Consider the following 21,690-nt stretch of genomic DNA (forward strand, 5'->3'; position numbering starts at 1 on the left):
TTCCAGATGTTCTACAGCTGAGCTAAAAAGACAAAGTGTTGTGCTGGAGGTGGATTTCCCACAACCTGGCAACCCAAGAGTTGTTCTTATTAAAAACGGATGGATCAATAAAGCATCAATCAGTGATTAATAAAGTTATTAATTACAGTTCATAAACCTTTAATGGATGGTTCCTCAGGAGGAGAAACTGTAAACACCACTCTCTCTGCACTGTACAAACATACTGGAATGATGAAATCATACACACACAGGAATTTACCAGATTGCAAAACCTGCAAAAACAACCACACCACACACACACACACGTTCATGACCTGTGACTGAACTCACACAAATATGATAAAAACAGACTTTTTTTTAGGTGTGAAATATTTTGTTTTATTCCTACAAAACAGTGAAGTCAGATTATAAATTATAATCAGTGTAACTGACACTTTTATTCTTGTTAAACATAAAGACTGAAGCTCACTGGCTGGTGTACATCGTTAGATTATGCTGAAGTAAAGCTTTTTGATAAATTAATTCATCCTCAGTTGTTAAAACGTCAGATAATAATCAGAAGTGTAAAAAGCTGGAGCAGATGTTTTCTTTTATTCAACAGTCTGAAACACAGAGGTCGCTGGTTTGTTCTGTCGTTCATGACAAACACATCTTCATGTTTGTGAAGCTGGAACAAGTTTTTTCCTGATAAATGACTAAACGATTATTCAATGATCAACGTTGTTATGGTGTCAGCTCTGGTCGCTCCACAGGGGCCCAACAACGAGGCCCCTGGGCAGTTGATCTGGTCCCCACCGGCCCTCAGGTGGTCAGGTTGTGAGTCAGAGCCTCTGTGAGGTTTTTCGGACGATCTGTCGTCGCCGTTCGGTTGTGAATCCACTCCAGGTAGTTGGACACCCGGGTGTAGATGCCATAGTTGCCCGGTCGGGCGCAGCCCTTCCCCCAGCTGACGATGCCCAGCAGGAACGTGGTGTTCTTGTACTTCGTCACCAAGGGCCCGCCGCTGTCGCCTTTACACGAGTCCTGCCGGCCCTCGATGTACCCGGCACAGAACATGTTCTTGGTGAGCACCACGCCACTTTCTGCCATGCACTGCTGCGTCCGGATCCGTGGCACCTTCAGGCGTCGCAGGAGGTGCGAGGTGGGTCCATTCTCGCCCCTCCTCCCCCAGCCGCTCACCGTGTGCAGATTGATGGCCCAGAGGTCGAGCTCAGCCAGGCGGCGAGTCGGCAGGCACACTGGGACGGCGTACTGTGTGTAGGTGATGGGTGACGCCAGGCGAAGGAGGGCGATGTCGTTGTCGGCGGTTTGCATCACGTAATTCTCGTGCATGATGATCTCAGACACATGGATGACCTGCTCCGTGCCCTCCTTCACACCTGTGTTGTGTTCACCTGACAGACAAAGAGCAGGGTCAAACCGGATTCACTCCCGCCTCCTGATGCGGTTAGCTTGCTGTGAGCAGAGGGATTCGTACCTGCGACCACCTTCAGGAACCGGATGTCTGTGTTCTCCATACAGTGAGACGCTGTGAGGATCCACGTGGGTTTATAAATCACTCCTCCACAGAAACCTTTGTCTTTGAACATCAGCAAAACCTCCAACAACAAACAGGAACACAAACTAATCACAAACAATAAAAGTAAGTAAATAACCTTCATCAAAACGAAATACTTTGAGGTTTCCAATAGAGTCTGGTTTAGGCACAGTTTCAAAGGTTAGAGTCAGACATTTCAGGACTGATACGTCCTGACAACAAAAGAGTTCAAAAGAGCTGTGCTGAAACCACACACAGGATGTACAGTAGGGTCAACTGCACTCTTATCTTTAGCGTACCTGCCAGGGACATTCACCTTTGGGACACTCTGTCCCTCCAACGATTCGAGCTCGAGAGTCCAGCTGGTGGGCTTTGTTTTTATCCTGGAGGACGGGCACCATGCCGCACGCTATCGACCCTGAACAAACAAACAAACAAAAAGATATTTTTAACGTTGACTTTGTAACAAAGCAGCAGAATGTGACGCAGATTTGTCTGTTTTTGTGACTGTGGTGTCCCACAGGGATCACTGCTTGTTACACTGTTGTTTTCTTTCGCCACGTAGTCAGAGCTTTAACATACACAATATAAATGATCACTGCTATGCTGACGACACACTCGTCTTTGTTCCTGTAGCAGCAAATGACTCGTCACAGGTTTTCAAACCAAAGGTTTGTTTTTAGGGGTCAGTGTAGAGGGAAGAAGGAAAGGCAACCACCAATTCTGACAGAGATAAAATCTAATGTTTCTCTTCAAATGAAGCTCTGTGATTACGTATGTTATTGGCTTTTTGTGTAGATTATTGATAATAATCATCTGTAAGCTTGTATTTCCATCTGTCGCGTGAATGAAGCAAGCCCACCTATCGCTACGCAGCTCTGCCCGTCAGCATCCAGGAAGTAGCCGTCTGCACACGAGCAGTTAACTCTTTGTGCTTCTTTGTCTTCATCACAGAAATGTTCACAGCCTCCGTTCTCCAGCAGGCAGGTGTTGGGGACGGCCAGGAACTCTGAAAACAACATATTTATGTTAGAACTGTTTGAATGTTTGACGTATTAATTAAATTAAATAATCTTACTCAGTAAAGACTTATTTAGTTTGTGCACTGCAGGGATTTGAACAGTGTCTGAGCTGGTAATAAATCATCCAAGTACAGCTGCGTGTCTTCGACAGCTCAAATCAGACATATGATCACAAACCATCACAGAAAAATTAAAGTGTTTCTATAATTTTACTGAAGTAAAAGTATTTTTACATTGCTGTACTTGCGGTACGTTCTGTTTGGGATTTTAAAAAGCTGGAGGAGGACGTGTTTTCTTGGTCCATCAGATGGATTTCGGGCTACAGACTGAGCCTCCTGAGCGGGTAATAAACTTTAGGAACACCATGTGTAATTTTTCTCACCAAGCTCACAGTTGAGTCCGCTGAACTGTGGCAGACAGAAGCAGGTGTAGGACGAACTCTGGGTGGAGCAGCTGCCACCGTTCAGACAGGGGCTGGATTTACAGTTGTCTGGGACTACAAGACAAACACACTGTGATTATTCAATGTCACACAGTACAGGTGTTGTTGCTGATGTAGTTTTGCTGGTTATCCAGGTCCAAGTTGTGATAAGGATGATTAAGGAAACTATTGATGATTATTGTGACATACAGCCAGGAAGTATTGACATAAATAATAATGATAAAAAGTCATGCACTTTACTGGCAAGATCTTTTAACTCCTGCAGAAAACTGTTTTACATAGCTGAGGCTCGTGCAGCAGTTCACCACCAATCCAAAGGCTAGGATGGTCCTCCAGGACAGTGGTCGGTCAGGACTGGAACTAGCCCAGATTAGCAGCTAGCAGGACTCTTGAACAGTGGGATTAAAGTGTGTGAGTTCTTACCATTGTACGTCGTCCAGAACTCGTTCTGAGGAGACAAAAATACCACAGATCATTCACAGAGACGAGGTTCATTCACAAAATCAAAGAAACATTCACTGGTTGTTCAGGAAAAAGGAAACAAAGGAAACATCAAATGCATTGTATTACATCTCCAGAATTATGTAATCTAATAATCATGGCAGTTTAATCAAATTTAATCAAATTAAATGTAGTTAGATCCAATCTCATCAAGGTAACAGTATTTTACATTTTACATATAATCTCAGCTCTTCCAATAATCTTTCTTAAATCCCAGTTGATCTAGTCAGAGTTTGTGTTTCTCAGGATTCGGACCGTGGTCTCGGTGTGTTCAAAGACCTCCCGGGCCTCCTCGTACGAACATTTCTCCTCCAGACACTCCCTCTTCAGATCTCCCATCTGCAGCTCTTCGAACCAGCCCGAGTTATACCTCCGAGTCCGGACCAGGACGCCATGGGCTCGATCTGGATCCAGAAAGACTACCAAACAGAGCGGGAGGAAAGAGGAACCACTGCGTATGAATTTTTTTCCTGGTTGGCACAAAATGTTCCACAGAGATTCACGGTCCCAGAAGATGAATCTTAATCACATTCTCTCTAATGCCAAAGTCAACATTTGTGTTTTCAAGTATAATCTCGTAACAACCGTTGGACAAACTGATGAAACAGACATTCATGCTCCCCTGAGGATGAACTGTAATCATTGATCCTTGTGCTGCTTTCATGTAATACGGTGGTTGACGTAATTTCCAACATTTTCTGACTCATAAATAACATTCACATAAATGTCCAAGTTGTTATTACATCCAAACACTCATTCATGGTCCCCAGAGGATCAAAAACATTAAAAAGTGATAACATCATCATCATCATCATCAGCTCAACATTCATTTTTATTTGGCTCGTGCCCAAAAACAAAAGTAATGCCATTCCCCTCAGATGTTCTTCTGTTAACATGCTACTAACCATTAGCTGCTAAACGTCAGCGTTGTTATTGTGAGCATGTTAGCATTCTGGTGTTAGCATAGCCTCACAGAGCAGCTAACATGGCGGAGGACTCTGGATGTTTTTATAATGTGGAGCTTTCCTCACCTGATGCCGGCTGGCAGCCGCAGAGGCTGAAGACCAGGGTGAAGAAGACTCTGAGCCACATCGCCTTCATCAGAGCTGAGTGCTGTGCTGCTTCTTTGTGGACGGAAAGGTCCAAAGTCTGATCCACTCCCCCCTCCATCACACAACCCATCCCACCTCCCTCCACCCCTCTACTGATCACATGCTGCCAAACTGACAAAATGTGACTGTATCTGACGGCTGCTCTGTTCTGAGAGCTTCCTGCTCCTCTACAAGTCTGACAGATCCAGAGGTCAGAGGTCAGAGGTCAGGCAGAAAATAATTCAGTTCACTAGATGATGGATAGTGAATCCTCCTGAAGCTGGATTCCCTCACTTGTTCTCCACATACAGTTTGTTTTTACGTGTAAAAAGGTGAAAAAAAGGAGAATAAACTTTGATTATTGGAATGTGGGAATAAAATTTTCATTGGCCACATTGACCCTCGTTAATAGACATTGATTTAGTTAAAACAAAACATAATTCCTCCAAAACAGATTCAACTGACATGAACAGACTCAATCCCAGTTCTCACTTTCTCTTTATTTCCAACAAAATGACACTTTTTAATAATAACCCATAAAGGAGTAAAATGATGCCTTCAGGGTCAATAACTATTTAAACTTTGACCATGAATCTAACAAGTCTTTAATTTGACAACACAAAAAGATAGAGATTACACAGCATTAGTAACTATAGATGAACTTTTAACTGTTTTAAAGACCAAATGATTAATAAGTTATTTGTGAAAAATAATCAACTGATGAATTATCTTTTTGGTGACAGGTCCAGTTTGGGTCTGGTCCCAGTATCGGAACCAGTTTCAGCCGGTGGACTTCATGTCCTCGATCCAGCCCAGGAAGTTGCTGACTTTGGTGTAGACCCCGTACAGGTTTTCGTTGGCGCAGCCCTTCCCCCAGCTCACCACGCCCGTCAGGAACCAAGTCTTCTTGTAGCGGGTCACCAGAGGGCCGCCACTGTCGCCCTCGCAGGCGTCCTGCCCTCCGGCCCTGTGGCCGGCACAGAGCATGTTCCTGGTGATATTGAGCTTGGTGTGGAGGCGGCACTCCTGCAGAGGGACCCTTGGCAGCACCAGGCGCTGGAGGAATCTGGCGGGCGGACCGTGCTGCGCCAGGCGGCCCCAACCGGACACGGTGGAGTGGCGGACGGTCGCCAGTGTCCTGATGAAGGTGGTATTGAGGGCGGGAAGGCAGATGGGCACCACGTGGAGTCCCAGTTTGACTGGGTGGTAGAGCTTGAGCATGGCCAGGTCGCTGTCGGAGCTGGACTTGTTGTAACCAGGGTGGATCAGAACTTTGACCACCCGCCGCCTCTGCTCGCTCTTCTCTTCCTCCTCTCGGTCATGTTCACCTTTACAGAGACAGTGTCTTATTTCATTAATAACAGAACCAAATCAGTCATTTACTAATTTACTTCCCTTTATTGATTGATCCCGCCTAATTAAACTTTAGTTGATTTGAAAGAGGAGAAAGAAACCATCACACACTGACGCCTCCTGTTCCCGATCAATTAGTTCCAATTCATTATTGTTGTCTTCAAATCAAAATTAAATTTATACAGGAAACAAGAAAAAGGAGCCGAGGTCTTACCGACGATGACGTGGAAGATTGCGACAGGTTTCTTCCAGACGCAGTGAGCTGCAGTCAGGATCCACTGATCTGACAGGACGATGGCTCCACAGGTGTACACATTGTTTTCAGTCAACAGAGCCTGGGCAGAGATGCAGTGACATCATCACACACTGTATCTTCATTACACCTGTCTAATCTGGACGGGAGACGGAGACTGTGGCTCGCAGAGTCGTGGATATTTTAATACATGAGTTTGTAGAACTGGAGTCATTGTTCCCCTTGAAGTGACGATTATACAGGAGCTTACCTGCCATGGACAGTGTCCTTTGGGGCAGATTTTCCCGTTAACAACCCTGGGGCTAAAGTGGATCTGTGGTCTTCCACAGGGAGCAGCGTCTGGACCAGGGAGACCAGAAAAACAGGCTTGTTGCTTCCTGGTTGCTGATATTTTTTGTGGTTGTAAAGTTTCTAAATTGGTTGCTAAGTGGTTGCTAAGGGGTTAGAGGGTGGTACACAGGGTTTCAGTCCAGTTTTTAGTGTTTTACTGGGTGGTTGCTATGATGTCTGCTGTAGTTTCTAGTAGGTGGTTGCTATGCGGACACTGTGGCTCCAGGATGAGGAAATGGTTGCTAGGGCATCACAAGGTGGTTGCTATGTGATTACTAAACACTTAATAGGTAAGAAAAATGTGTTTCCAGACCATTAATCAATAATGAAAGCCACATAGTCATAATTGCTAAATTGTTGCTATGGTATTGCAGGCAGTTTAGTGATTGGTTGCTGGATAATCAAAAATTGGTTGCTAAGTGGTTGCTATGGTATTCATACTAGTCTGCTGGGTATTTGTGGGTAGTGTAAGTCGTGAGTCCTGGTTCAGACCTTGGGGCTGGCAGGTGCTGTTGTCCCGATCCAGCCTGTATCCTGAGGCACAGAAACAGGCGTAAGAACGATCCGGAAACTCTCTGCAGAAATGTTCACATCCTCCGTTTCTATAGCGACAGCTGCTGGAGGTCAGACGCACTGCGAAGAGGAAAACAGACGAAAACCACAACTGAGTTTATCAGCAGTACTCACAGAGATGTGTCAGCTGGTATTTTCTACCTTTGTCACAGTTGTATCCATGGAAACCAGGTGCACATTTGCAGGCATAGGTGTCTATATGGCGGGTACAGGTCGCTCCGTTCTTACAGGGGGAGGACAGGCAGTGATCCACCGCTGTAAATGGGAAGCGGCAAAGAGTTTTTAACAGACTGAACATGAATGAATGTTATGAACCCTGACGGTGTTGAGTCTCAGTACCTGTGTAAGTCCTCCAGAAGGCCTCCTGAGGAGAGGAACACACTAATTAAAGACCAGATAACGAACATGAACCAGGAAAGGTTTGAACCCTGACTGACCAGCTGTTGTGGCACGGCGAAGATCTCCTTGGCCTCCTCGTAGGAACATTTCTCCTCCAGACACTCTCGTTCCAGGTTCCCTTGCTTCAACTCTTCCAACAGGAAGTTGGCCCGACGACTGCGGCGCAGGAAAACACTGGCCTCAGGTCTGCTCACAAACACACCTGCTTTACATTAAAGCACAGGACACGTGGCCAATAAGGCTGATGTAAAGATCATTTAATGGGATGGACAATTAGATTTATTTAAAACTAAAGCTTGTTAATGCTCAGTTAGCAAATTCAAAAAGTTCAGTTGCTAACGAGACAATAAATTCACATGGTTGATTTAAAAACATATACATATATAAATATACATATTGTACCATTGACTCTAAGCAAAACAAGTGAAAAACAGACAATATTTTTTTTGTTTTATTTTGTTTATTTGACAGAGTTCAAAAGAAGGCATTAAACTAATGTGTCGCACATAGAATTTAGAGCTATTGCTAATTCCTTTTTATGACCTTTTTTATCCAAATAAAGAAGAAAAACCTTCATTATTTCTGAGAGTTAATGTTCTAATGTGACTTTAGTGTTCTAAGCAGAACGTCCAGCACATTGACATCAGTCCTCAGAGAACTTCACAACAGAAAGACGTGGACGGCTGTGGACTAAGATGGCTGAAAGAATGAAGAGGAAGATGAGGAGGAGGAGTATAAGATGAGGAAGAAACAGATGACTGACCTCCAGGAAGCCCAGTGCATGCTGGGATAGAAGCGATGAGGAGTCGTAGGATGAAGAGTCGCCTCGTTTCTCCGCTGACAGACGCCATGTTTGTTCTGAACTGATCAAAGGTCAGAGATACTGAAAACACAGAAACGCTCACAAACACAGTTCACAGTGCAAACAGTTTGTCCTGAAAGGTCCTGAGAACGACTGACACTGACCAGCTGACTGACCAGCTGACTGACCAGCTGACTGACCAGCTGACTGACCAGACTCCTACAGTAACTGTATTAAATACCATTTCCTGTCAAGCTTGGGTCAGTTTTCGTTATTTCCCACATGAAACACCAGTGTTGGTCTTTGTCCTTTCCCTCTGGTTTGAAGTGGGCGGGAAACGTGTTGACAAATACCTCCATGCACCAATCAGAATTTAGAAACACGGGTCTGTGTAAAAGCCTGAGCAACAGGCCCGGCTCTAGACGTGGGCTCGGGGGGGCAGTGCCCCACCACATCGTCCCGCTTCATCTCAAAATTTTAAAAATCACTGAAAAGTATTTTATTTTGTCCTTGTGGATTTGACCAATAACAACCCACATTCCAATAATCAAAGTTTATTGGTATCTGATCGGTTGGTCTGACTTCTCTGTGACTAGGACGTGGTTTTAGAATTAAATACATTATGAGCTTATGTGTTATCACATTCTATGGCTTTAGTTTTGAACAACATTAAACAGTATGTTAACATTTTAAGTCATAACGAACACTCATAGAGGAGCCCACTAACGAGAAGTCAAGTCTGGCAGTTAGTGACCAGTTGTAATTACATGATGCTTCACTTATTCATAAATTGGTGGGTGGCGCCCTCGTGTGGCAACAGGTGTGCTGCATCCTCCATTTATACAGTAAATTGCTGATGTGATGTACGTTTTTTTAAATTAAATAAAAAATAAATATTTTTATTTGTAGTTTAATATTCAACAAAAGAGACGGTTTGGACTCTGAACACAGATTTTATTTTTCATGAGCCGACACAGAGATGTTCATTTACAGGCTGCTGGTTCCTCGTGAAGTCTTTAAAACAATCAAGAAGAGAGGAAAATTATAAAAACATTTCATAGTTTTGATCAGTTTTCCCCCTGACTTTTTATGATGATCGTTCCCATGATGACCAGACAGTCCATACCACCAGACAAAACACGTGACAATAAAACTTTATTAATGAAAAGATTTTCATTCTTAAATAAAACATGACACAAGAGAATTGGAATCAAAAGTGTAAAATCATTAAGTTTGTAAACAGGAAGACAAACAGATTCAGTGGAAGTTCTGTTTTTATCTGTTTATTTCTCAGTGCTGCAGCCCCCCCCCCCCGCTGCTTTCACTCTGTCTCCTTCAGGATGTCGGGGATGAAGTCCTGGCCATCCCTCAGTTCCTCCTTCCACTCCTGCGGGATGACAGCCCCGACATACGACCCCCCCGCCCCCAGCAGGGCTCCCAGTGCCGCCCCGCGGTTACAGTTCTCACCTGGGGAGGGACACAGGTAAGACACAAATAACAACATATACACCTGTAGACAGCAGCCAGTGGTACAAGTACACAAGTACTACCAGCTTTGTGTTAAAAGTACTTCCTGTTTCCTGTGACTGATCTCTGATCAGATCGCTGATCCTGAGTCATGTTACTGTTGTAGCTGTTTTAACTACGTCATATAAACTTTGGTCCACTGGTTCCCAACATAGGGGTTGGGCCCCCCTAAAGGGTCACCAGATAAGTCTGAGGGGTCGTCAAATGATTCAGGGGAAAGAAGAAGAAACAAAGTCCTGACTCACTGATCTGGATTCAGGTTTTGGTCTTTGAGGCACAAGTATCTTAATATTGTCCTTAAGTACAGTACTTGAGTGAATGTACTCAGTTACTTTCCCCCTTCCTTCAAAGGTTCCTGCTGTGGTAGTGCAGCTCCAAACCTAACCAGCAACTCTTATTGTGAAAGGTATCATGTTATGCTGAAGTATCAGTGTGAACGAGCTTATAATTAAATGTTGGTAAAAATGAACTTTCTTTTTCTTCTCTGTTCTTTCATCTCGACCGAGGAAGAAACGTACGAACCTCCACAGTTGGTGTTTGCCAGGATTCCTCCTCTGGGGTCATCGTGAAACTCGTGGGCCAGGTAGAACATGCTGGACAGAGCACCTGTTGGTTCACACAGGTACGTCACGTTTACAATAAAGAGATTCAATCATAAAATAACTGCAGTGCTCCTCCTGGACTCAGACCTTTAGTGTAGCAGGCCAGACCCAGGTAGTTCACAGCGCTCTGATGGACCTTCAGTCTCTCCTCCGAGGACACAGCAAACCTACAACACACACACACACACACAGTTTTATTTATACAAATACAATATTAAAGATCAGATATTAAAGTCACATTTCAGAGGTGACAATCCCTCCCTTTTCTGGTGGGCTTTTAATGTGAAAAACCTACAGTAATAGAAGAAAAGTCAGCAAGAAGCACAAATATTTCACAATAAAAGCACCCCAGCAGCTCAAAAGGCAAAATCCATTCCTCTTCTGGAAGGCTTTTAATGTGAAAAGCACGAAGGAAGTGTTGTTTCAGAGGGTCATAACCTTCAGATACTTCCTGATATCAATAATAATTTTGACTTTTTTGTGCATCACCCGACCTGACACCTCAGAGCGCTGGTTCTGGGTCAGTCTCACCTGGCGGCCTTGCGGCTGTAGCTCTGACAGGTGTCCCAGGCGTCCAGTCTCCTCAGAGCGTGTTCGGCCTGCTGGCGGACGCTGCCCCCCCCCAGCACGGCGTGCAGCGCCCGGCAGTAGATGGACACGTACTCGGGCACTTTGGGGTGAGGATGGGTGAGCTTCACAAACTCAACTGCTGCTGAGACCTGAGGACAGAGTTCGGAGAGGAGGTGTGACACCTGGATCCTGGAGAACGTTTTGTTTTTGGGTTTAAATCTGACAGTGACGGCTGCGTCATGACACTCACAGCCTGCTCCTCATTGGCTGAGGTTGACAGCAGGATGAAGGGGAGGCTCATGGGAAGGCAGCCGATGGCGTCCAGCTGGCCGTCGGGGAACGAGGAGCTCAACTTGTGTTTGGAGCGTTTTTCTGCAAACGTCAGAACCTGGAGCACAAAGAGAACAGAGAACACAGAGAACCGGAGGAGTTAACCAGAAGACATGTGGAGTTAAAACCAGCTGAATGTGACGGGGTGCGTTTGTTTTACCTGATGTGGTGAGGTCGGTCTGCTCTCCTGCCAGTCGGCGAAGAAGGAGCGGTGGAAGGACTCGGCGTAGGTATCGTTGTGGGTGCCGGGCGTGGTCAGGAACTGGACGTAGTCTGACAGCACGGCGGCTCGAGCCTCCGGCTGAGAGACGTCGGTGAAACCTCCGCCGGTGAGGGAGCGAGCGGCTCGGAGGGAACAGAGGACGTTCAGGGTGTTATCACCGCCCTGAAGACCTGCAGTGACACACACAGGACAAATATTCAGCTTCATCACAAACATCTTCAGCACAGAAGGTTTAGATCAAACAATATGACTGAGTGGGACATTTCTGTCCTGATAATCAGACTTCAGACTTTAACCCTGAAGCGCAGCACAGACCGAAGGAGGTTCCATGAGTCCTTGTTTTTACATCTACAACTGAATTTCAGAAACACTGAGACATTAAAACTGGAACACGGGGGAGAACTACAACTCCTCTGTGGAGCCTCAGGATGGAGGAAGACGAGCTCAGCTCCAGGCAGTGAGCAGCAGTACCTTGGTGGTAGTGGACCGAGCCTCTGGACGACTTCCACAGGTTCAGTTTATGGTGCAGGATGACGTGACCGACCACATCCTGCCGCTTTGCACCGGACGACCAGGCGGTCCGACCGCTACCAGCTGCAACACACACATGAACTCATGATCACGACCTCTGACACAATAATGGTTTGTGGCTTCAGTAAAGAGTGGTACCGGTGTTGGAGAGGCTGAGGATGCTGGACGGGTGTCTGCTTCTGGGCGGGTTGAATCCTGATATCCAGTCTCCAAAGTCCCTCCTGATGTCGTGGGTGTCGTAGTACCAGTGGACCGGCATGGACATGGAGTCAGCCGCACACATGGCCCACATGGCCTCGCTCACCGCCCGGCGCACCTGAGACATCTCACCTGAGGAGGAGGGGCAGTTAAACTCTGAACAGTTTACATCAGGAAAAGACAAATGATTTTCTCCTCTAGTCACAATACTGCACTCAAAAGTTTAATGATTATTTAATTGTTTGTTTCTTTATTGATGAAATCTTTTATTTTATTTTATTTTTTAGAGACCTTCATAATAGAGTTCTGTTCTTCTAATGTTGTGTCAAACTCTTTATTGTAGTATATTTATATACAGGTATTATCTTGTATCCTTTGATCTTTGTAAGTGCTGTAAGTGTGGTATATAATAAAATAAGCTTTATCGTTATATTATGGACTTTCTGTTCATCGAGTAATCGATTAATCAGCTGATCTTTGCACATCTGCCTTCACTTGTAGCATGACTCAGCTCGATGGCAGAGGAGAAATTATAAAACATGAGCAGGTTCATTCAGTGACCACAGGTTCAGTCGCTATGTAAACTACACACGCATCAGTCTATAAGAAGTTCATGTTAAAGTCTGTGTTTTAATCAGATGAAGTCTCCTCACCTGTCATAGATCCAGTTGACCCGCAGCAGCTCTGTTCATAACAATTCACTTAAACTTGCATAAGTTAATTGTTACAAAACTATACAGGAAGTGACTAACGTGAACACCTTCAGGCTGAAGAAATGTTCGACATGCAGACCTCCCGTTAAAACCAGTAATGTAGCCAGTAAATGTTTCCTGACAAGCGATTATTTCATTGTATTTCTTTTACTCTGTATCTCACACCGCTGTAAAAACGGTTACGACACTAGAAATGTGTTTATATTGACATTTCGTAACCGGCGCTGTAGTACGGTGGCTAATGTAGGTCAATTCAAAAATTAAATCGCGTTTAGCCCTGAGCTTGGGCTCCCAGGCAGACACACGAAAAAAGATTTTATGAAGGCATTCTTTTTTTTATATTGACATAATTTATTTTTCTTTAACGAAAAGACTGTGACTAAGAACAAAAACTGTTTATTTCTTCTCCTTTTCCTCACCACTTATATTTCCCCATGACGTATTTATCTAAATTTATCTTAATTGTGTTTATTAATTATGGTTTTGCTTATATGTGAATACTTCTCTGTCTCTTCTCTGTTATTTTGTTCTATTGTTGAGACTTTTAAAAAGTTAGAAATTAAATTTACGGATGAAAAGGGTGCCTGAAAGACATAAACAAGGGTAAATTTTCCACAACACTATACGGTGGCCGTTATGCACCAATGTATCGCGAAAACATGAACCGGTTCATCACCACTGTTGGAAGTTTATGGTAGTCGATAGTGTTAACATATAAATTAAACGTTGAATTTTCAGTAAGCGGTGAAAAAACTTTAAATTATCCTGCTGGCGTTTATGTCACGCAAATTAGCAAATTAGCACTTAGCAACAGCGGTTAGCTCGAAGTAGTAGCGACTACACAGCCGAATGAATGAAAACTATATTATCTTAATTTCAGATGTAGCCTATATAAAGTTAAGTTACCTGTTGGTTTATATGTCTGTTTGGGTCGGGTAGAGTATTCGTTTAACTTTTCCCGCCGTTAAATCGCGGTGTGTTAAAGTTTACGTTTGTTGTTTATAGTTAGTGGGCTAAGCTAGCTGAGTGCTAGCAGGCTAATGTTTCTGTCTCCGCTGGACATGGAAGAAGAAGCGTTAGATGCACACGATGTTGGTAAGAAGAAGTGTTTTGATCTAATTAAGGGGTTTCAACAATATCTGCAGTCTCTGTGTTAATCTAGTCCAGATTAGACAAGTCTAGGTACGGTGGTTTTTGACCTAGACCTGGTCTGATGTGGACTAGCTGTGAAAAAGCAACCATTATAAAGGTTTCAGAAATCTGACACTGTGTTAATTATCTCTGTGTTAATCTTGGCCAGATTAGACAAATCTAGGTACGGTGGTTTTTGATCTGGATGATGAGGTCTGGATGATATGATCTGGATGTAGAAAAATAAGTGAAATTTACTATTTTCTCCACAAGAATTAAGTTCTGATTGAGCTGCAGCTGTCTGCTTGATTGTTTAATAAACCCAGTGAAGACACCATTTCTGTATCACCGACAGTTATTACAGAGGGAATCATTTTTATTAGTTAATAGAAATAATAATGAGAACTTGTCCTGTTTTGTGTTTCAGAACAGGCCAAGGCGTTCTGGGCTGGGGAGGATGTGGATCAGGCTTTTGATGGGGTCTTTGAGTATCTGAATCACCTCAAGAAAGTCCTGAAGAAGAACACGGCAACAGACAAAGGTTGGTCTTTTAATTTAAAAGTCTAACTCTTCTTCTGCTGTAATGAACAGGCTGTGATTGGTGTTTCCTGTTGTGATGTTGTTTGTAAATCAGAGCTGGTTCAGGCGTTGAAGGTTTTGGAGACTCTGGATTTGTCTGCTCCAGTCTCCAGTCAGGACGCCTCCGTGGTCCAGGTGGTCATCGGCTCAGGTAAACAGACTTTTATTCTGAAACTCTGCTGTGACAGTCACGCCAGGGTGTATTGAAGTGTTAGTTTTGTCTGTTTTCCTGCACAGGTCAGGTGCTGCTGCCGTCTGACTTCTCCCACCGCAGTCCCCCATCCCCCTCCTTCTCCTCCCCCTGTACCTCCCCCGCTGCTCCCTCTAACAGTCTGTCCAGCTCATCAGTGCCCCCCCCAGGCAGAGATGAGCTTCTGCCTCCTCTGTTGCCTGTCCAGCTGCAGTACCAGCCTCACCCCTGCTGCAAGGTAACACTGTGCTCCACACACAGGACACACAGAGATACGTTACTGGGGTGTGACTGAAGCTGTGCTGCTCACCAGTAACTCATCATGTGTAAATAAAGAGGAACGAGCTCTGAGAGACCATGACGTCTGGATGTTTGTCTGTTGAGTCTTTATAAGAACTGAGATGTTGTTCTCCCTCCAGGCCTGCCTCCCCAGTCTGTCCAGCATGCCCCAGTCCATGCCTCCGTTCTGGGGGCAGAACCCTCTGAAGGTGCCCCTGCTCTGTGGCTTCAAGAGGCTGAGCGCCATGCCGCTGGCATCACCGCGAGGAGGCGGGACCTGGGACAGCAAAGGGGTGGAGCCTGCGGTCTCAGAGGAGGTGGAGGAAGAAGCTGTAGAGGACTGGGATGTTGTTTACAAAGCGCCATGTGGACAGAGCCTCCGTAACCATGACGATGTGATGCGTTTCCTGTTAGCTTCGGAGAGCTATGACGTCCTGCAGGTCAGCTGATTTATCATGGTGCCTTCAGAGTCTGTCAGGAAACTTTCACCAAAAACAAAAATGTGAATGTGTTTTTCTTTCTCTTTCCTCCAGGTGGATTTCTTCACCTTTAACCCCTCTGTTCGGTTGGACCCCCCTGTGGTGCCGGGCCCTCGGCGTCCAGAGCTGGACCTGAGCCGCGGCTCGGAGCCTACGCCGGTGGAGCTGTGTGGTGGGGAGGGCGGTGCCCGGCCTGCCGACTTCCGCTACAGGAGGGACCGCTGGCCGCACGGCTGCTTCCTGAGCCGCAGCCCCATGCTGTTCGACACCTGCTGCGATTGCACCGACGGCTGCACCGACGCACAGCGCTGCACCTGCATCGCAATGACCAGAGGGGGGCGCTGCTACACCCATCACAGGCTGACTCAACCTGTAGCCTCAGGGTAGGACAATTAAAGACGGACACCAGATTGTCGCCTCAGGGACCGGGTCAGAAGTAAAACAGCACTTTACAGAGGGATGATGAGGTTCTGTTCGTACATTAATAAACAGGCGGCAGAAATCTGTAATTAATAATCAAACATTAGAAACGTAATTAGTTGATTGACTTTGAGCTTCTCCAGTGGGAATCTCTGGATTAACGACTTTAGTTGCTGAATGCAGACCATCACTTAACGAACCCCATCATCTTGTCCACATACTGTTGGCCATGTTGTATCGTAAAAGTTAAGTGTGTGTGTGTGTGTGTGTGTGTGTGTGTGTGTGTGTGTGTGTGTGTGTGTGTCTATGTGTGTGTGTGTGTGTGTGTCAGGCTGTATGAGTGTGGTCCATGGTGCAGTTGTGATCGGGCTCGTTGTCAGAACCGGCTGGTCCAGAGAGGGATCAGAATCCGGCTCCAGGTCTTCCAGACTGAAGACCGTGGCTGGGGTGTCCGTTGCCGTGACGACCTGGACCGTGGCACGTTTGTGTGCATCTACGCAGGTGAGACGACGTCGACATTCAGACAATCAAAGACTAAACTTGAGGTCATTAGTTAGACTGAAATCTGGTTTGTTGTTCAGGTGTGATCCTGCAGAGGGTCCAGAGTCCGGCCGAGCTCCCGCCCCCGAAGCTGACGAGGGCTGAGCTCCCGTCAGACGACGAGGTGGAGGTCGTCACCGAGTGGCTGGCCCCGCCGGTCCTGGAGGGGCGGAGCAAGCTGCTGGAGTCCCCACCGCCCTTGTCTCCGCCCAACTCACCCCCCCTGCACGTTCCAGTGATCCAGAGACCCGCTGACAGCAACAGCACCACCGCCGCAGTCCAGGACAGAGACAAGGTTCAGATCTGACCAGTGGCTGCTGGTCTCACTGGTCCATCATTTACCTCTGTGGAGACACTCCAACGTCATCAGTCATTAGATGGATGGATGGATAGATACATGTTGAACTCAGAGATAAACGAAAACTAAATAATGATGTTTTCTGTGGTCAGGGCCAGACGGTGTTGGTGGGAGGTCCAGAGGCGTCGTCTCCTTCAGCAGGTACAGCGGGTCGTATTATGATGATGTATTTATCTACTTTTCACATTAATCTATCAGATCAATACATTTTTCAAACCTTAGTTTTGTTAGAAATGATTGGATACTGTCCATCAGGTGACCAGTCTCAATCCAAGGAGAAGAACGATGCCACGCCCACAGCCAGCGTGAACGGCACCGAGAAGGAGACAAAAGAAAAAGAGAGGAAGAGTTTAAAGAGAGCGGCGACAGTGGAGGACGTTTATTTTCTGGACGCCAGCAAGGAGGGAAACGTGAGCCGCTTCATCAACGTGAGTAGACTGAAAACCAATAAAGAGATTATTAGGATAATTTTTGTTTTATAATTAAAAAAAACACAATGAATAAAAAGAAATAATGAGAAATTTTGACTCGTGAAATTCTGACTTTAATCTTTAAAGTATTTCATATTTTTTCTTTTTAGAAAGTATAACTTCATTCTTGTAAAGTCAACATCACGCTGTCATATAAAATTAAAGAGTAATAAACTGGAATTTATGAAATCCTTTTAATAGCCTTTGTAGAAAAAAACAATAATATTATTATAATATTGTTTTAATGTGGAAGTTTGATCCTTATTTTGACCCGGTCTCTGTGAACTACAGCACAGCTGCCGGCCGAACCTGTTCATCCAGAACATCTTCACCGACTCCCACGACCCTGGATTCCCCGTCATCGCCTTCTTCACCAACAGGTGAGGAAGAGGAGAACCAGGTGTTTGTAGTTTTTCTTTCATTGCGGTTGTTAATGAACGTTCTGTGTTTCTCTGTGCAGGGTGGTGAAGGCCGGCACTGAGTTAACCTGGAATTTCTCTTCCGACACACAAACTGCCTCGCTGCGGAAACAGGAAGTGCCCTGTCTCTGCGGTAGTAACGGTTGTCGAGGTCAGTTTACCATCAAGGAAAGCCTGTGTGATGTCTGCGAGGTCAAAGGTCAAGAAGCGATAAAGGCCAAGTGATCCCACAAACCAGGTTCAGACACTCCAGCTGACATCCACAAATATACATTTTTATACTATTGTGATGTAGTAAAACGGTTTAAAAAACTTTTTCTAAATAAAAGAACTGAATTTAAGAAATTAATTTAATCTGTTTTATTTTGAAACATTATAGTGTGTGTTTGGTTTTATTTCATTCAGTGTATTTTACTTCTGTTGAAATGTGACTTGAAATCAGAGTTCTGGGAAAAAGGCTTTTATTTTGAAACTTGATTTCAGACGTAGAAATGTACGACACATTTTAATGTGACTTACCAGCAATTTAGAACTATAATGCATTTTGGGAATTCTCACTTTAATATTTATGTGGCGTTAAAGCTTTTATTTTGAGAGTACAATGCGACGTTGGCCAGGAAGGACTTGCTTTTATTTTGAAACTCCAGACCGGATCTCCGTATGTTGTTTATATTCCGTTTCACCGACTGTCCTTCGAACACTGAATCCGAAAATGAGCGCTGTTCTGCGGGCTGCGTGCGTGCTCCTCCTCGGCCTCCTCTGGGCCTCCGTCTCCCCGTCCTCCTCCTGTCGGGTCCGGATCCCGCCTCACGACCAGGTGGCCCGGGTCGCCCGCTTTATCGCCCACACGTGCGACTGGGCTTCCATGGCCACCATCTCCACCCACAAGCCGGTGGTGGGCCAGCCGTTCTCCAACGCTTTCTCGGTGAGCGACGGGCCGGAGGGCTCCAGCTCCGGGGTGCCCTACATGTACCTGACCCGCATGGAGATCTCCGTGCAGGACCTGGAGGTAGGAGTCCTGTAGTTCATGTTACTGTGTGTAGTTTCTAACTGTCTCAGAAAGTATCATTAGACTAACTGAAAACTTAATAATTTAACCCCTTATCTCTGTAATATTTCTGCAGAAGTCTCGGGTCATAGAACCTTTGTCTCCCGTCCTGTTGCTATAATGTGTTTGGGTTTATTTATAATTACATTTAAATGTCTGACTTCTGTAAAATAACACAAAATCTGTAAAAACTTATGTAAACATCTGGTTTAGGATTTATGCAACAGCAGTTTCTACCATGATGCAGCACTTTTTACACAGAGTGACTCAGCAGTTTTGGAGTTAAAGTCACATGTTGGTGTCTGTCACATGATGGCAGGAACACAGCACAGGAGATGTATGAGGTTTATTAGACTGTTAATGATTTAAAAGTCACAGAAAAGACATAAAGGTTTTTAATAAGTCTTTAGTTAGTTATAAAAGTTATGTTAAACTTTTATTCTGTCTTTAAAGAGGAGGGTCAAAGGTCAGAGTGATGTCTTATGACAACATGAGCTTAAACAACAAAGACAGAGATTCAAGTGAGAGAGTGCGAAAGATCCTATGACCTGGTTTCAGGTCAGTGTTGTGAGCTATAATAAAACTATGAACTATAATAAGTATAATAAGCTCCTCCTCCCTGCAGGTGAACCCTGAGGCGTCTCTGTCCATGTCTCTGGCTCAGACTGATTACTGCAGACAGCAGGGCTTCGACCCTCAGAGTCCTCTCTGTGCCCACATCATCCTGTCTGGATCTGTTGTCGAGGTAACAAATACACACACCTGCTACCACCTCTGTGTCCAGGTGCTACAGTCTGAGCAGTCACATGACCCGCTCCCCCTCCTCTCCCTCCTGTTGTCCAGGTGAACGGGACGGAGGCGGGGTTTGCTAAGAAAGCTCTGTTCAGTCGACACCCGGAGATGATCGACTGGCCGTCTGATCACAACTGGTTCTTCGCCAAGTTCAACATCACACAGGTAAAAGGACACACAGGTTCGACATCATCACTGTTTTCAGCCAATCAGACGGCAGGAAGTCTCGTTAACGTACCCCCCCTCCTCCTTCGTGTTACAGGTGTGGGTGTTGGATTATTTTGGCGGGGTGAAGACCGTCACTCCAGAGGAATATTTCCAGGCCTCACCGTACAGGAAGCACCACTGACGGTCAGAGCTGCTGGTCTCTGTAGTCCTAAATGTTCCATTTGTAGTTCTACAAGTTTCAGATTTAACAAAGTAAATTTTTATCAAATTGCTTAACAGTTCATCAGATGATAAGTTCCATCTCATTTGTTTTTTATTAATATTTTTCATTATTTCCACTTCTCATAAATATATTTCAGTTTGCTAAAATTAAACTTTGATTTATTTTAAATTAAATCATCTTTGAATCATCGTAGAAGAACAGTAGACACACATTTTCTCATAAATCAAGAAAAATAATAAAAAATAAAATAAAATTCTTTAATTAATACAACATTAGGCGTTTACTATTTTACTATTATTTACTTTAAAATGACTGCAGGAGTTCATAAAACAGTGAGGAAGATGCCTATTCTTATATATACTCTATAATCTTATGATAATCCAAATCACAGTATTGGAAAAAATCAATCAGCAGTGCAGTGGTTCTTATAGACTGATTGATCAATTTATTATTTTTTAGTTTATATTATATTTTGAGAAGAAAATATTTTCCTACCTTCAACAATAATTCTCTGGTTTCTGCTGATCAAAGTTAGAAATGATAAATGTGTGATTATATATATATTTATGTGTGCACAGTGTAGTTGTGTCATACAGAAGATGACAGTTGCAGTATTGGAGTTTGGCCACTGGATGGCGCCATGGTGCAGATAATCAAACTCAAACATTCATAATGTAATTACATATTCCATAGACAGACATTAAAAACTGAACGACGCTGATTCAATTTTAACTTTCTTCTTTCGAAGTTTGAAAATCGCAACAATTGAAGTTGAAAATGAAATGAAATAAACGTACATCTGCACCTTTTTACACTTTTACTGGAACAGGAAACACTTATACTTATATAGTATACTTATTATACATGTTTTTCTTTTTCTTTCTTTGGTTTTGTGTCTCCATGCAGCTCAACACACCAAACTCCAGTCAATCAAACAAAGATTTAAGGAGTGTGATTTGATGAGCTTTGCACTGGAAACCTCCTGTTGTTCTTGTCTTTGCTGTGACAACAAACTGCACTTTATATTAGAATCAGCAGAATCAAAATGAATCTTTTAAACTAGGAAAAGTTTAATTATTAGATCACAGTCACACTCAAACTTTACTGTCTCGTTAGGGCAGGAAATTTGACACAAATAAACACGACACATTGAAATAGAGATTTTTTATTGGTGGGAACTGATAATAATCTAAAGTGGCTTCTACATTGAATGTATTTATTTAGGATTAGGCTTATTAAGTCTTCATTATACTTTCAGTTTTAGTCAGAGTGGTGGGGGTGGGGTCGTAAACTGGCGCTCGAATGCCACTGTGATACCATATCAATAACTTTGTGTGACGCCTTAAACGTCTCGTTACACTCCAGTAACGATTCTCTGCTCCTTCATGCCGAAGAGGAACATTTGCCTTTAAAATAACTTGAAGACTTTGCTGTGAAATTTTATTTTTTTGAGACAATATTAATGGATGATTTGTATAAATAAAGTTTTGTGTTACAAAAACAGATGGCGCCGCTTTTTCTGTGTTGTATTTTTCTTTTTTTTAAATGTAGTGAAACTGAGTTTTAACCCATGATAATATATATGTCTAAAGATCCA

General features: G+C 44.2%; 5 protein-coding genes across 6 annotated transcripts; 2 read left to right on the forward strand and 3 right to left on the reverse strand.

Moving 5' to 3' along the window:
• Nucleotides 1-801: 801 nt before the first annotated feature.
• Nucleotides 802-4,684, reverse strand: LOC111235548 (coagulation factor VII-like). The gene is made up of 8 exons (XM_022764019.1): nucleotides 4,534-4,684; nucleotides 3,758-3,921; nucleotides 3,425-3,449; nucleotides 2,942-3,055; nucleotides 2,400-2,546; nucleotides 1,837-1,955; nucleotides 1,478-1,598; nucleotides 802-1,394 (listed from the first exon to the last, which is right to left on the reverse strand). Exons 1-8 carry the CDS (start codon nucleotides 4,682-4,684, stop codon nucleotides 802-804), a joined length of 1,434 nt encoding a protein of 477 aa, XP_022619740.1.
• A 394-nt stretch (nucleotides 4,685-5,078) lies between these two features.
• Nucleotides 5,079-8,487, reverse strand: LOC111235524 (coagulation factor VII-like). Of its 2 annotated transcripts, none has more exons than XM_022763982.1 (8): nucleotides 8,265-8,487; nucleotides 7,540-7,703; nucleotides 7,442-7,466; nucleotides 7,244-7,357; nucleotides 7,022-7,162; nucleotides 6,450-6,538; nucleotides 6,161-6,281; nucleotides 5,079-5,921 (listed from the first exon to the last, which is right to left on the reverse strand). In XM_022763982.1, exons 1-8 carry the CDS (start codon nucleotides 8,350-8,352, stop codon nucleotides 5,374-5,376), a joined length of 1,290 nt encoding a protein of 429 aa, XP_022619703.1. In that variant the 5' UTR covers nucleotides 8,353-8,487; the 3' UTR covers nucleotides 5,079-5,373. The 2 variants fall into 2 exon arrangements, with proteins under 2 accessions (XP_022619703.1, XP_022619702.1); XM_022763981.1 differs by having other exon boundaries at nucleotides 7,540-7,706.
• A 1,113-nt stretch (nucleotides 8,488-9,600) lies between these two features.
• Nucleotides 9,601-13,240, reverse strand: LOC111235527. The gene is made up of 9 exons (XM_022763985.1): nucleotides 12,938-13,240; nucleotides 12,225-12,416; nucleotides 12,027-12,149; nucleotides 11,493-11,725; nucleotides 11,253-11,390; nucleotides 10,964-11,151; nucleotides 10,520-10,599; nucleotides 10,353-10,436; nucleotides 9,601-9,770 (listed from the first exon to the last, which is right to left on the reverse strand). The coding sequence occupies exons 1-9, from the start codon at nucleotides 12,942-12,944 to the stop codon at nucleotides 9,625-9,627; spliced, it is 1,191 nt and encodes a 396-aa protein (XP_022619706.1). The 5' UTR covers nucleotides 12,945-13,240; the 3' UTR covers nucleotides 9,601-9,624.
• Nucleotides 13,241-13,664: 424 nt separating this feature from the next.
• LOC111235520 (histone-lysine N-methyltransferase SETDB2-like) lies at nucleotides 13,665-18,161 on the forward strand. Its single transcript, XM_022763977.1, has 12 exons — nucleotides 13,665-14,092; nucleotides 14,556-14,669; nucleotides 14,763-14,858; nucleotides 14,945-15,135; nucleotides 15,317-15,616; nucleotides 15,710-16,038; nucleotides 16,407-16,576; nucleotides 16,657-16,910; nucleotides 17,066-17,114; nucleotides 17,229-17,401; nucleotides 17,735-17,823; nucleotides 17,904-18,161. Exons 1-12 carry the CDS (start codon nucleotides 14,038-14,040, stop codon nucleotides 18,085-18,087), a joined length of 2,004 nt encoding a protein of 667 aa, XP_022619698.1. The 5' UTR covers nucleotides 13,665-14,037; the 3' UTR covers nucleotides 18,088-18,161.
• Nucleotides 18,162-18,523: 362 nt separating this feature from the next.
• creg1 (cellular repressor of E1A stimulated genes 1) lies at nucleotides 18,524-21,596 on the forward strand. Its single transcript, XM_022763986.1, has 4 exons — nucleotides 18,524-18,871; nucleotides 19,536-19,655; nucleotides 19,754-19,867; nucleotides 19,965-21,596. Exons 1-4 carry the CDS (start codon nucleotides 18,575-18,577, stop codon nucleotides 20,049-20,051), a joined length of 618 nt encoding a protein of 205 aa, XP_022619707.1. The 5' UTR covers nucleotides 18,524-18,574; the 3' UTR covers nucleotides 20,052-21,596.
• Nucleotides 21,597-21,690: the final 94 nt, after the last annotated feature.

Source organism: Seriola dumerili, unplaced genomic scaffold, assembly GCF_002260705.1.
Source record: "Seriola dumerili isolate Sdu_G_001 unplaced genomic scaffold, Sdu_1.0 BDQW01000513.1, whole genome shotgun sequence".
NCBI classification, from domain to species: Eukaryota; Metazoa; Chordata; class Actinopteri; order Carangiformes; family Carangidae; genus Seriola; species Seriola dumerili.

Excerpts from the sequence above, each read along its gene's own strand:
- LOC111235548 (XM_022764019.1), bottom strand. The coding sequence starts at position 4,684 with ATGGGTTGTGTGATGGAGGGGGGAGTGGATCAGACTTTGGACCTTTCC. Across the intron at positions 3,056-3,424 it reads GTTCTGGACGACGTACAATG|TCCCAGACAACTGTAAATCC; the intron begins GTAAGAACTCAC and ends TTTGTCTTGTAG. Across the intron at positions 2,547-2,941 it reads CGGACTCAACTGTGAGCTTG|AGTTCCTGGCCGTCCCCAAC; the intron begins GTGAGAAAAATT and ends TGTTGTTTTCAG.
- LOC111235524 (XM_022763981.1), bottom strand. The coding sequence starts at position 8,352 with ATGGCGTCTGTCAGCGGAGAAACGAGGCGACTCTTCATCCTACGACTC. Across the intron at positions 7,707-8,264 it reads ATGCACTGGGCTTCCTGGAG|CAGGTGTGTTTGTGAGCAGA; the intron begins GTCAGTCATCTG and ends TTTAATGTAAAG. Across the intron at positions 7,358-7,441 it reads CTTCTGGAGGACTTACACAG|CGGTGGATCACTGCCTGTCC; the intron begins GTACTGAGACTC and ends TCCCATTTACAG.
- LOC111235527 (XM_022763985.1), bottom strand. Across the intron at positions 10,600-10,963 it reads TACAGCCGCAAGGCCGCCAG|GTTTGCTGTGTCCTCGGAGG; the intron begins GTGAGACTGACC and ends TGTGTGTTGTAG. Across the intron at positions 10,437-10,519 it reads TCTGGCCTGCTACACTAAAG|GTGCTCTGTCCAGCATGTTC; the intron begins GTCTGAGTCCAG and ends GTGAACCAACAG.
- LOC111235520 (XM_022763977.1), top strand. The coding sequence starts at position 14,038 with ATGTTTCTGTCTCCGCTGGACATGGAAGAAGAAGCGTTAGATGCACAC. Across the intron at positions 14,670-14,762 it reads GAACACGGCAACAGACAAAG|AGCTGGTTCAGGCGTTGAAG; the intron begins GTTGGTCTTTTA and ends TTTGTAAATCAG. Across the intron at positions 17,402-17,734 it reads ACGTGAGCCGCTTCATCAAC|CACAGCTGCCGGCCGAACCT; the intron begins GTGAGTAGACTG and ends TGTGAACTACAG.
- creg1 (XM_022763986.1), top strand. The coding sequence starts at position 18,575 with ATGAGCGCTGTTCTGCGGGCTGCGTGCGTGCTCCTCCTCGGCCTCCTC. Across the intron at positions 18,872-19,535 it reads TCTCCGTGCAGGACCTGGAG|GTGAACCCTGAGGCGTCTCT; the intron begins GTAGGAGTCCTG and ends TCCTCCCTGCAG. Across the intron at positions 19,868-19,964 it reads CCAAGTTCAACATCACACAG|GTGTGGGTGTTGGATTATTT; the intron begins GTAAAAGGACAC and ends TTCGTGTTACAG.